Here is a 14,236-nt window from a genome sequence, read left to right as displayed (position 1 = left end):
CCTTCTTGAGGGTCTCATTTTCCACCATTAGTGAGGAATCACAAGTGAGACCATCACTCAAAGGTAAAGTTGAAGTTGAAGTGCTGCAAGAAGGGTTAGTGGGAGCAACTATAATGGGCTAAAGATTCATCAATAATATTACATGTTAGTCCCACATCACAGAACACAATCATTTGCTCCTTCTTGGCTTCCTCCATCATGACTTGCTCAATGAGAGAGGAGTGAGCTTTTTCAAGCTTAGAGTGAGCTTTTCCAAGCTTCTCATAGGCCTCTATTAGTCTCTCATGAGTGGCACTGAGCTCATCAAAGGATTACTCAAGAAATTTGACTTTCTTGTGTAATTCTTTGCACTCCTTTCTCTTCATCTCAACGCAAGTGTGCACTTGTTCACACATGTCCAAGAGCTTCTCCTTGGTATACTCCTCCTCCTTATCATCATCATCATCATCACTCCTACAAGCATCACTTTCACATTTATCATCATCACTCACATCATATTTTACCTTGGTAGGCTTTGCCATGAGGCATGTCAATGGAGTATCGAAGATGGAGAGCTTGTTATTGATGGTGATGCTTGCTAGTGCTTTCTTGATAGATTTCTTGCCATTATCACTAGAGTCATCACTATCCGAAGAGCCATCACTATCCCAAGTGACCACATATCCTCCACCCTTCTTCTTCTTTTATAAGGTAATCCTCTTCTCCTCCTTTTCTTTCTTGTCCTTCTTGCGCTTCTTCTTTTCATCCTTATCATTGTCACTATTTTAGAGACAATCTGCTACAACTTGATCGGGGCTCTTGCAATTGTAGCATCTTCTCATATATTCTTTGCTCTTGGTGTGATCTCTTCTGTTTCTTGCATCATATCCCTTCTTCTTTATGAATTTGTCCATCTTGCGCACAAAGAGAGCCATGGCTTCATCATCAATATCACTAAGATGATCATCACCACTTGATTCTTTCTTGGACTTGCCCTTGTTCTTGGATGATGAGCTAGCCTTGAATGCTACACTCTTCTTCTTATCTTCATCTTCCTTCTTGTCATCCTTGTCAACCCCTTCCCTTTCCACATGGTATGTTTCTTGTGTTATGACCTCACCTAGTACTTGGTTAGGGCTAGTCTCCTTCAATCCTCCTCTTATGATAAGCAATCTCAACATCTCAAATCTTGGAGGTAAGCACATTAAGAACCGATAAGAGACATCATCATTCTTGATCTTATCTCTCAATGCCTTCAAATCATTGACAATTACTTGCAATCGATGGAACATCTCCAGAATGCTCTCATCTTCCTTCATCTTGAAGCTTGTCAACTTGTCCTTGAGAATATACAATATGGCACTCTTCACATCTGGTGTGCCCTCATATGTTTCCTCCAATCTCTTCCACACCTCATTAGCTCTCTCACAATCTTTGATTTTCTCAAACACCTTGGAATCAATGGCATTGTATATGGTGTTGAGAGCCATTGTATTGCATTGCTTGTTGATCTTGTCTTGGTTGGTGAGATTATCGGGATCAAGGATAGCATAGTCATTTTTGGTCACATCCCATACTTGATCATTGATTGAACTAAGATACATCATCATCTTTCTTTTCCAATAATCATAGCTTGTGCCATCAAATAACGGTGGTTTTCCCCCCACATGGTTGAATACAACTTGAGCCATAATTTGACACCGAGGTTGTTAAGCCTTCAATTAAATGGTGACCACGGCTCCGATACCACTTGAAAGGTCCTAATATGGCTAGAGGGGGGTGAATAGCCTATTTAAAAATCTACAAACCAACTAGAGCAATTTGATTAGTATAACAAATTGTGAAATGCAAACTTGCTCTAGCTCTACAAGGGTTAAAAGCCACCTATCCAACAATTCTAGTTGCTATGATCACTAAACACACAATTTGCTATGTCACTACTCACTAAGAGCTCTCACACTTGCTACACTAAAGAGCTCCACTAGATAAACTTAAACTACAAAGCAAACTCTCAATTCTAGCTACACTAAAGAGCTTGCTACAACTAGTTTGCAAGAATATAAATGAGTGAGTAGGGTGATTATACCGCCGTGTAGAGGAGTGAACCAATCACAAGATGAATACTAAATCAATCACTGGGAGAATACCAAAGGGCAAGAGATAATCAATTTTTCTCCCGAGGTTCATGTGCTTGCAGGCATGCTAGTCCCCGTTGTGTCAACCAACACTTGGTGGTTTAGTGGCTAAGAGGTGTTGTATGAACCTCATCCACACAATTGGACACCATAAGAATCAACCCACAAGTGAGGTAACTCAATGACATGATCAATCCACTAGAGTTACCTTTCGGCGCTCTGCTAGGGAAGGCACAAGACCCCTCACAATCACCACGATCGGAGCTAGAAAACAATCACCAACCTCCGCTCGACGATCCTCGCTGCTCCAAGCCATATAGGTGGCAGCAACCACCAAGTGAAACAAGCGAATCCCGCAGCGAAATATGAATACCAAGTGCCTCTAGATGCAATCACTCAAGCAATGCACTTGGATTCTCTTCCAATCTCATAATGATGATGGATCAATGATGGAGATGAATGGGAGGGCTTTGGCTAAGCTCACAAGATTGCTATGTCAATGCAAATAGCCAAGAGAGTGAGCTTGAGCCGGCCATGGGGCATAAATAGAAGCCCCCATGAAATAGAGCCATTGGCTCCTCAGTCCACTAAAAAATGGGGCGATCGGACACGCCGGTCAGATTGACCGGACGCTAGACTCCAGCGTCTGATCGTGCGATGCGTGCCACATGTCCCCTGCTTCAAACACTGATCGCTCAATCTCTATGGTCATCAGTACATTTAAGTTGTGCCTAGACGCGCTACTTTGAAGTGACCTGACATAGGACCCCAGTGTCTGGTCATTTCTAGTAAGGTACCAGTCATGATAGGATGCGTCCGGTCATGCTCGACCAGACTCACCCAGTGTTCGGTCACTCACCGACTCCTCAGTGCACCGCCACATCAGCGTATGTCAGCACTGACTGGACGCAGGCCCTGAGCATCCAGTCACACTACACACCAGTGTCCAATCGAAAGACCGAGACAGCGCGCTCACTGCCGCTACTAACCGGACATAGGACCCCAGCGTCCGGTCACTGCGTGACCAACATTTAGTGCACTCTGTGAAATCCTCTCTTTTCTGTACAGAGCGCCGGTGGAGTTTCAAAACCTTACTCCCAAGTGCTAAACACAATGTGTATCACCTTCATGCATGTGTGTTAGCATATTTTCATAAACATTTTCAAGGGTGTTAGCATTCTACTAGATCCTAAATGCATATGCAATGAGTTAGAGCATCTAGTGGCACTTTGATAACCGCATTTCGATACGAGTTTCACCCCTCTTAATAGTACGGCTATCGAACCTAAATGTGATCCCACTCGCTAAGTGTCTTGATCACCGAAACAAAAAGGCTCCTACCACTTATACCTTTGCCTTGAGCCTTTTGTTTTCCTTTCTCCTTTTCCAAGTCCAAGCACTTGATCATCACCATGGAATCACCATCATCATGTCATGATCTTCATTTGCTTCACCACTTGGAATAGTGTTACCTATCTCGTAATCACTTTGATAAACTAGGTTAGCACTTATGGTTTTATCAATTAACCAAAACCAAACTAGAGCTTTCAAATACTTAGTAAAGAGGTTAGATAATTAAATGGCGAAGCGAGTGTTGCGCTAGCGTACTAAAAATACAAGCCACCTACCACAATTTTAGTATCTAGTCTCTATCCACACAAAGGCTATATCACTACACTAAGTTACTGAGCTCTCAAAGGCTAACTAAAGAGCTTCACTAACCACTAGACCCTGACATAAGCTAGCTCTCAAATCTAATTATACTAAAGAGCGTAGCAACACTAGAAATGTAAATACAAGAGAGGGGATGTGATGATTATACCCCTGTGTCGAGGAATTGAGCCAATCACAAGATGGAGCCAATCAATCAACCATAAGATAACCAATGAAATCCTTAGACAATGTGACATAAGATTTTTTATCAAGGTTCACTTGCTTGTCGGCAAGCTAGTCCTCGTTGTGGCGATTCACTCACTTGGAGGTTTACGTGCTAATTGGCGTCACACGCCAAACCCGCAATCGGATGTCGCACAACCAACACAAGATGAGGATCACATAAGCCACACGCAATCCACTAGAGTTGCCTTTGGCACTCCACTAGGGAAGGCACAAGAACCCCTCACAATCACAATGATCGGAGTCAGAGACAATCACCTTCCTCCGCTCGATGATCCACCAATCACCGAGTCATCTAGGTGTTGGCAAACATCAAGAGTAACAAGATCTCCACCAGCCCAAATCGCCCAACTAGTGCCACAAGATGCTAGAACACTAAGCAATGCACTAGAGGCTCTCCAATCTCACTCAAGATGATGAAATCAAGTGTGAAAGTGAGTGGAGTGGTATGCTCAGCTCTCAAATGGTGTATGCAGCTATTAGAAGTGCCAAGAGAGTGGCCAAGGCTGGCCACTAGCTTTATTTATAAGCCCACAAGCAAACTTTAGAGCAGCTTTCTATGAGGGCACCGAACACGGTGGTGGTGGCGTAGGGTGGTGCCACCCTCCAATGGTCAAATCCAACAGCTAGTTGACTAATCAGGTAGTCACTAGACAGGCAGTGGTGGCACCGCCCCTAGGGTAGCGGTGACCACCTGGCCAACTACCTAGAAAACCACCTCTCTAGACTTTTATGGTGGTGTCACCGAACACCCATGGGGGTGCCAAGGGCGGTGCACCGCCCTGCGCACGGCGGTGCGCACCGGTCGCTCCGGTGGTCGCCTTCATCACTACTGTTGTAACGACCTAAAAATGTTATAATGTAGGCAGTCATTTCTGACCATCCCAGTGTGCCTTTTTAATCCAAATTAGAATCAGACCTATGCTTAGCCTAGCCAAGACCGAGCACTGCTTGTTTTGGTGGATCGTCCGACATCACTACCTGATTGTCCGTTAAGACATCTCACAGACTTAGGATAATCTTGGCCAACCCATGCACTGATCGAGTGTCCGCGATATCCCGCAGAGTGTCCCTAAATTATAAGGACTTATAGCAGTGAACCTAAGAGCACCTATCCCATATCGGAGCGTTCGTCACTTACGGTAGAGCTTCCGTTGAATTATAAAGAGTAGTCACCCGACAACCTGAGAGTACCTAGTTTGTACCAGATTGTCCGTCACCCACAATGAACTGTCCGTCAACACATGTTGACACGTGTCCCATGCAGGTGTTGTGTTGTCACACATAGACGTGCTCGTGCACTGATGGAGCATCCATCATTCACAACGGGCTGTCCGTCAAATCGCAACGACACCAGTAACATGCAGTTTGCCTTGTTGTCAATCTCTCACTCTCTTTGGTCCCACATGTCAACCCGGCCCCACCTATCATTCACACAACTCACAAATATCTACTCTCTCTACCAGCTCTCTCCCTCATTCCCTCTCACGCTCATGCACAAGCACCAGAGAAAGGAAAGAAAGAAGAGAAGGAGAAGGAGAAGGAGAAGGGAAGGGAGAAGAAGAGAGGAAGAGGAGGAAGAAGAAGGAGAGGAAGAGGAGGATGGTGCCCACCAGTTTTTGGAGCTCATCAACGGCGAGCTGCTGCTTCCCCATGCCATCAACCTCGTCGGAGATGAAGGAAGCAGCCCCAAGCTTCATCTTCTTCAAGCTCAAGCCATGGAGGTGCCCTAAGGTTGATCTACTTCCCCAAGCTATTCTAGTACAAGCTGCTACAGTTGGAGACCCTCCTTGACATGGTGATCACATCCCCAAAGCCCAATGTCATCTTCCCTAATCCCCTTGGCCAACCCATGGAGTTCTTGCTCAATCCATGACCACCACCACCATGGATGAGGTCGAGCTCATCATAGCCCATGCATGTCACAACCATCACTTGTAGAAGCTTTCCTACATCACTAAGCCATAGAAACAAATCGCACTCGATTTGGAGCCCGAATGCCACGGGAATCATCTCCAACGTTTTTACACCCAAGTTGTTCGTCGTTTTACCGGTTGGTCCGTCGTTCTCATGGACTGTCCATCGGCTCTAGTGTTCGTCCTAGCGGAACGCTTTGGCACACGTGTTCATCCCTGGCGAACTGTCCGCTATACCACAACAGCACAACCCCAACTTGTAAAAGTCATAGAAGATGCATTTGAACTCCAAAAATTGTGAAACAAGTTTTGTTGTGTTCTTAGGATATTATCTATCATATAGGCATGATCTTGACACCAAAAAGTATATTTTAATATTGACTTAACATAATGCATTCTTAGTCTAATAAATAGACAACTTATTCTCTAGGTGTCTAAGGATCATGAAACTTGTTGCACCTTGCACTCATAGGAGTTGAACCACACAAGCATCCCTCATCTCTCTTGCATACGTCATATATGTCATGCATACATACACATCTCATACAAGTGCACACATATAGGTACACGGTATCGGAGAGACACCAAGAGATGTTCCAAGCTAAGGGAACCTTGCTCTTCCAACAGGCAAGCACCCCACTACTATGAACCATATTTTGGAACATATTGTGTTTCATTATGAGTTATGCATTTCATGTAGCTTTGGTTAACAACTTAATGATGCTTCACTAAGTTAGAACTACTCATTAACTAATTAGAGTCTTCACTTAATCCACAAGGTTTGGAACGCTTAATTGCTTACTTGCTTAGCAACAGTAGAAGTCGAGTATGAGAAGGGAACTCATGCTTGCACGAGTAGGATGCTACACCAAGTTAATTAATTACTAAAATGAATGAGGGGATTAACTTGATTCATAGGTAATCAAATATGACTAGGTTAACTATAATTCCTTTTGGCAGGTCCTTCCCTATTTAAAAGAGAGTCTAAACCTTCTTTGAAAATCGATTTGTTTCCAAAATGATTTATAAACGATTTATCAAACAAAATGATTGCGAAAGGGTTTTGTTTTATAAACTCTTGACCTCTTCTAGCTTCAAAGGGTGTCGCCTTGAAAATGCTTTGGAAAACCCCATTTTGCTTTGCAAAGGCTTTACCCTTCAAAAGAGACTTGATTTCAAACCGTGTTCAAAACAAGTATCAAAACCTTTTGATTTGAACTCCTTTCCGAAAACGTCTTGTTTCACTAAACAAAGGGTTTTTATGAAAGACTTTGGTATCCCAAACCTGCCTCAAGGGACCAACTTTAACTTAAGATATAATCTAATGGTCACCCTATTACTCTCTAATCTTGCAAGGGGTAAGGTCTCTATGAGTGTGGGATCTCAAGTGATATAGCTCGCGGAGCAGCTAAGGACCATTCATTGGGCTAGTGAGTCTGAGTAACCACCTGTATAGACCACATGTCGTGGATGGGGTTGACAAGCCAAGTAACTAATTGCGACTAGTTTATCTATGAAACTGGCGAGGGGGTTAGCGTTGGTCGGGAATATCCGGGACATTGACCGAGAAACTAGTCGAACCTTTCATCAGATATCCTGGCTGGATTATGGAAAGGTTAGACAACGTGAGGCAACCCTTTCCCGGGCACGGGTATGGTGGTTCGTCCTGGTCTCTGTGTGGGTACACTTGTACACCTCTATAGAGTTTGAAAGCCTGAAGTCCTTCGGGACAGAACTGGTTGTTCCTTCTTCTATACCCATTGTAGTGTTGATGATGATATGGCTTACCTATGATGATCACTTACGTTGTTATCATGAACTCTAATGCTGATGTTTAATTATGAATCATGAGCATGTCATTCTTTTAATGAACCTTATGCTTTTATGCAAATGTACAAATGCCTACTAATCTCTTTGCATCCACCAGATCATTATGTGTTGGAATTAAGTACTATGAGTATGCAATGTACTCACGGTGCTGCCATTAAGTTATTTTGCAGGTAAAGGACATTGGCGGCCATCTCACCCCGTCATTGGTGACAAAGTGGGTGAATGGCAGGAGCCATCCAGATTATGGTGGCGACGCCCATGGGCAAGGTGACCACTGGTTATTAGCTATATGAGTGATCCGTAGCATAGTAGTGTTGGTAAGATAGTAGTTGGTCTTCACTACATATGATTTCATTGAATCAATGTCTTCTTTAATATTGTATAATTAACTTGTTAAATTAAATAAGACTTGTAATATATATTTTTGTTGAATTATTATGTACTTCGATGATGAGATGTTACCTTCAGTTGTGGAGGCTATTGTGGTATGATACTCAATCTGATCCTAAAGAGGAGTTGCCAAGTGCGCTCCTGAGAGAGTCGTCGAGGTTGGTTTGTTTAAATTGAGCTATTCAAGTGGATGACACTCGATTTAGGCGAATTAACGCGGCGGGTCCCTCACAGCTTGCTCTCGGTCGAGGCCAAGTGGTCACCGCCGTAGGGGTGATGGTGCACCAGACTTGGCACGGCGGTGCCCCTAGGGCAGCACCTAGAGCCTGTTTTCACCTCCGTTTCTTCACCTTTCTCACCACCTTTGCAAATGTGTTAACACTCCAAGTGTTTTTCCATCACATGCAAGTGTTTTAGCATTTTCACAATCATTTTTTCAAAGGTTAATCACTTTCTCACCGAATGTGCACTAGACCTAAAATGCAATGCAAGTATTTCAACACCTAATGGCACTAGATGATCGAGTTATCCGATAAGAGCTCCCCTCTTAATAGTACGACCATCTATCCTAAATGTGATCACACTCTCTATAGTGTCTTGATCACCGAAACTAAAAGGCCCTATTGATATCACCTTTGCCTTGAGCCCTTTTTATTTTTCTCTTTCTTCTTTTCCAAGTCCCGGAGCTTGATCACCATCATCACATGCCAACCAACATCACCATGGACTTCATTTTGCTCCACCACTTGGATTGGACTATCCTATCTAGTCACACACTTAGATGAAAGAATTAGTCTAAATAGATTTCATTAATTAACCAAAACCAAACTAGGGCTTTCAAGGATCCTAGGAGAACATACCCCGCGTGATGATCTATTGAACAATCAACGGTGAGCGGTAGGTTGTTCGATGGTGTCTTGCGAACATGACAATTGTTCATGATAGCCCATTGGATGATCTGGCGATGGTGAAGAATGGTGCCATGGATTGTTCGACTATCACAAAGAGCATGGCACTATATAGCACCGGACGATGGCCTTGTTCGGCTTACCCCATATTCAGCTTGTTCGACTTCTTTTTTCAGCCGGAACGGTATTTTTCTTTCACAACAATTCTGCCAGAATAGTGTTTTTTAGCCAGTTTCAGTCAAGTTTCAGACGAGCGAACGGGGCTGATATATCGAGAAGAATGTGCGGAGTACAATAACGCACCAGACTAATTAATGCTAGCCAACAGTTTATTGGTTCTTGCATGCTAGATCCACTCTATTCTCTCTCTCTCTTAGCACTTTGAGTTACCATAATGACTATACTAGTAACAGGATTATTGTAAACCCCCCTGATTTACTACAACATTATGGATAAAATAAATATTATATATATGGTCCTATTTGATAAGAAAATTTGATGTTCTTAGCAAAAAGTGATCGGAGTCAAACTCATCTTTCAAGGTTCTTTCTCGATGCAATTCGAAACACATAGTGCTATAATTAATTATAGTGTTCCATGTAAGCTGCTATAAGGGGTAACAAATAATGTTTAAATGTTGTATTGTGGATTTGTAGTCCATAAAACTTCTCAATGGTCTAATTTATAGAAAAAATATATACAAATATTGCAATGAAATGCAATGTACTTAAGTGTGTGTTGATAAACCCGAATTTGATAACCACATGGATGAGTTTGGCAAAACGTCCGTGACACATATGTTAGCAACCTTAGGCTATCAACCAAGCACGCCTTACCTATTGTAATAACACGTGTGACATATCGTTACGTGATTTCTCTTTTCTTATTAGCACTTGACGATGATGTGGAACTACGCTAAGTTTGGTGAGCCAAAAACATGGAGTCATTTCTAGCTCACTAGCCTTAACAAATCTTTAACAAGCTGAGATGGCTAATTATTAGTAAGTAATTATCTAACCCAACCCAAAGTGTCCTCATATCGAAACATAATATACTATCTTTGTTCCTGAATAAATCCACTTCTAGAGTTGTCGTAAGTTAAAGTTTTATAAATTTAATCAAGTTTATAGATAGAAAAATAATATCATTAATTAGATACGTAGTTTTTTCATTATGCATTTATTTGGTGTCGTGGATGTTGATTTTTTTATACAAAGTCCACCAACTTACAAAAAGTTTGACTTAAGGCCTATTTAGATAAAAAGCTAATTGTTAGCTAACTAAAAATTAACCCTAGCCTAGACGCAAAAAAAAAAATTAACCCTAGCCCATCCAATTAGGAGGACTAATAGGTAACATGTGAGACTTTTGTAGCCAAGTCTTCGAGGCTTGAGCTAGTTATTACTCCGTACTAGTCAAATGGAGTAGCTAGCTAACATTTGCTAATTCGATTTCGGTCCAACCAACCACTAGTAGGACTTCGATTTATTAGGGGAGCAGAATGAACAGCAGCAGAAATAATAATTGTGGACACGGGCCACACACACATCATTCCACAGTAGTTAGCTAAGAATAGAAGATCAACGAGGGGAAGAAATAACTATTTCAAGGCAGGAGGAAATCTCCGAGCTCCGGACGCTCAAAACCGCTCGAATCTTTCCACCCCGACGATCCGTTCCGCTTGCCTCCTTACAGACGCTATTGTAGCACCGTAGCTGGTCCTGCCTCCTGCCGGTGCCGGCCGCGCTCCTGCCACGGCGCAGCGATGACGAGGCTGCTGCTGCTGCTGCTCGCCCCCCTCTGCCACTGCTTACCCAGAAAAGGGAACCCGCCGGCGGCCTGCGGAGGCAAACGGCGGTTCCCGATACAGTCTTTAGGCCCGGTCACTGGCTCAGCGCCACTACTGTCGCTGGCGCTGGACGACAGGCTCAGGCTCAGCGGCTGGGCCTGCACGCCTCGCCCAGCTGCCACAGAGGGAATCCTGATGATGCTGCGTCAGCGGCGCTGCTGGCGTCGTCGTCGCTGCCGGGGCGGGCGCTGGCGTACGGCGGCGCCCAGTTAATGCCGTTGCCACCGGGATTGGTCCAGCGCGCGCGCGGCCCCCCACCGCTGCCGATCTGGCCCTGCTCGTCGCCCAGGTGCTGCCGGGTCGTCCGCCAGTGTTTGTGTTCACAAAAAAGGAAACCAAACCAACGATCGCTGATTAGCATGTGCAATAGTATGCGCTGATGGATGGATCACTGGTGCATCGTCACGGATCGAATCGTTTGCTGTGTGTCGATCGATCCATCAGTGATGGTAGTACGAGCGGCGTACCATCTGGAGTTGCATGTGCAGCGTGTCGTCCCTGCTGCCGCTACCGGGGTGTCGGACGTGGACGTGGCCGTCAGCCGGGCGCCAGAACATGCCGGCGGCAGCAGTCGGCGGCGGAGGCCTGCTGAGGATGCTCCTGTGCGGGTAGATGGCGCTCGTCTCCTCCCCCTCCGCCGCCACCGCCGGCAGATCGAGCTGCGTGTCAGTGTCCGAGGAAGCTCAGTCAGGTACAGTAGTGGACGTTAGCAAAAGGCTCAGCGCGTCGGCCATGTATATATGTGCTGTACATACCGTCAGGGTCATCGTCCTCTGCTTGCTGCCCGGCGCGGAGCTGAACTCCTCGACGGCGCCCGTGGACGGCGGATCGCTGCCGGCGCAGCCCAGACTGAGCTCGAGATCCAGCTCGCCGCCGTCCCAAGCTGCACTCCACAAACAAAATTTCAGCTCAGCAGCTCAAGAGTATGCATCTTTCATCACGAAGTATAAGGAAAACACAGCAACGACAACAACAAGAACGGATCAAGGCGGCTCACACTGCGATTGCAGCTCGTTGTCGTAGCTCTGGGCATCAAAATTGGTCACCGCCTCCTTGCCGTAGCACTTGATGGCAGCCTTGTCATAAGCCCTGATTAGCAAGCATACGCATGGCACAAAACCATAAGTTGTCACATCACATGCCGTTCTGTTCTGGGACACTCCAATGACAAGCGTAACAGAAATTCAGAGGAGAGCAGCGGCAGCGCAACACTTACTGGGCAGCCTCCGTCTCTGTATCATACAGGCCCAGGTACACATACCTGCAGCAACAACTAGGAGATCAACCAAGCCAAAAATTTCCCAAATTAAGTTCCAAAATTTTCGTACTAGCACTAACTAATTGTTCAGCGTTAATTAATTACTTCTTGCCCATGAGCTTTCCGATCCTGGCCTCCCACTTGCCGCGCTTGTGCTGGGTGACTCCCCGGAACCTGGAGCTCCCCCTGACGAAGCCGGCGCCCTGCCGCCGGAGCACCTGCACGAACTCCTCCTTGCTGAAGCTCTTCATCTGAAAATGCCGCCGCCATGGCAAGAAGAGCAGAACCAAGACATCAAACAATGAGAGAGAAAGAGAGAGAGATGTTAACAACGATGAACAGAGCGGTCCTGTTCACTTCTCTTATAATCCATACTTTTCAACTTGTTTTTTCAGCCGGAATAGTTCTCACAACAAATCAACCGGAACATTGTTTCGGCTGGTTTTTTCAGCGAAGCGAACGGGCCGCTACTGCAGTTCTTTCTTCTTTGTTCTGTTCAGTTCATTCATGGTGGTGGGCTGTTCTTCTACAGGTCTTTTGAGTTGTCATAAGGGATCACCTTTTTCATCTCATCCTTGTAGTCGTCCAGGGTGAAGTTGATGTCTGCATTCACGCCGCGGAACTTGATAGCAACCTGGTCATAGGCCCTGCAAACAATGGGTCAAAGTACAGGGAGGGTTCAAAGTTCAAACAAAAATTTAGAAATTTACTCCTAGTTTGTACGTATATATATATAAGATGGAACAAATGTGAGGAAGAAATCTATGAACCTTGCAGCAGCCTGCGCTGTGTCAAATCCACCTAGAAAAAGAGCAATGCGGACACCTGAGTAAATGCCATGAAATGATGCTAGTAGTACGTGATTTAAGTTTCAGTTTTTTTTTTCAATTGGACAAGAACTCACCCAAGTACACCTGCTTCCCACAGTCCCTGCCAATGAAACAAGAGACACAGAGACGAGCATGAAATAGAAGAGGAAATGGAGATTGCTTGCACAAGCCGAAAACACCAGCAAAGAACGAAGCGAATTCAAAGGCCTGCACTGCACTGCAGGAGTGCAGCAGGTGACTAACCAGATGTGGGACTCCCACCGGCCGGTGCGGCGGTAGAAGGTGACGCCGCGGTACTGCGAGCTCCGGGACCGCGGGCCGCGCCGGCTCTTCCTCGACGCCGACCGGACCCACTGCTCCGCCGCGCTATAACCGGAGGGCACGTGGCACTGCCACTGCTCCTCCGTCGCCAGCTGCTGCGCCGGCGCTGCCGCAGTGGCCGGGAAGAACTGCTGGGTGACGGCGGCCGGCCGGCCGGGCACCACTGGCATGGGGAAGCCGAAGATCATGCTGCTGGCGCCTTCCTCCGCTCGGCGGCCGCCGACCTGCGGCAGCAGCTCGGCCTCCCCCGGCGCGGCGCGCGCAATGCCGTCGACGCCGCAGTGGAAGAAGGCTCTCCTGGTGTCGGCCATGGCCGGCTGTGCTGCCGCGGGTGCGTACGAGCGTGCGTGAACGGAGATAGAGATGCGCACACGGCGTTCTTGGGTCGAGGCTCTTCTCTATCTATGTGGTGGAATGCATCATTGCAACTTTTTTTCCTTTTATGCAGTTTAGATGATATGATACCAGCTGAGCTAGCTGATCTCTTCCCCTCTCTCTCTCTCAGACAGCTGCTTTTAGTTGTCAAAAAGTTTCTTAAAAAGTGCTATAGTAGTCTTTACATCGAATCTTACGATACGTGTATGGAGCATTAAATACAGACGAAAAAACTAATTGTACAATTTGGTTGGAAATCGCGAGACAAATATTTTGAGCCTAATTAATCCATGATTAAACAATAATTATCAAATAAAAACAAAAATACTACAGTAGCCAAAATCTCAAATTTCACGAACTAGACACAACCTGACGTGTGTGCGTTGCACACTTGCACTTTGGTTGCTGTCTGATGTCTGTCAAAGAATCTGCGGGTAGTATCAAGCTACCAGGAAGGCTGGCTAAGGCCTTGTTTATCCCATCAAAGTTCCAAGTTTTTTTATTTTCTTTTTATCACATTAATTTTTAGCTATTTATATGGAGTATTAA

The 14,236-nt window shown here is 45.4% G+C and overlaps 1 protein-coding gene across 1 annotated transcript; it reads right to left on the bottom strand.

The window, feature by feature from the left end:
• Positions 1 to 10,586: 10,586 nt before the first annotated feature.
• LOC136522840 (APETALA2-like protein 4) lies at positions 10,587 to 13,779 on the bottom strand. Its single transcript, XM_066516637.1, has 10 exons — positions 13,235 to 13,779; positions 13,066 to 13,091; positions 12,932 to 12,962; positions 12,721 to 12,808; positions 12,267 to 12,412; positions 12,120 to 12,164; positions 11,901 to 11,992; positions 11,659 to 11,786; positions 11,371 to 11,562; positions 10,587 to 11,195 (listed from the first exon to the last, which is right to left on the bottom strand). Exons 1-10 carry the CDS (start codon positions 13,621 to 13,623, stop codon positions 10,989 to 10,991), a joined length of 1,344 nt encoding a protein of 447 aa, XP_066372734.1. The 5' UTR covers positions 13,624 to 13,779; the 3' UTR covers positions 10,587 to 10,988.
• Positions 13,780 to 14,236: the final 457 nt, after the last annotated feature.

The sequence above is a fragment of the Miscanthus floridulus genome, chromosome 18 (assembly GCF_019320115.1).
Source record: "Miscanthus floridulus cultivar M001 chromosome 18, ASM1932011v1, whole genome shotgun sequence".
Classification (NCBI taxonomy): Eukaryota; Viridiplantae; Streptophyta; class Magnoliopsida; order Poales; family Poaceae; genus Miscanthus; species Miscanthus floridulus.
This window is presented reverse-complemented; position numbering and strand designations above follow the sequence as displayed.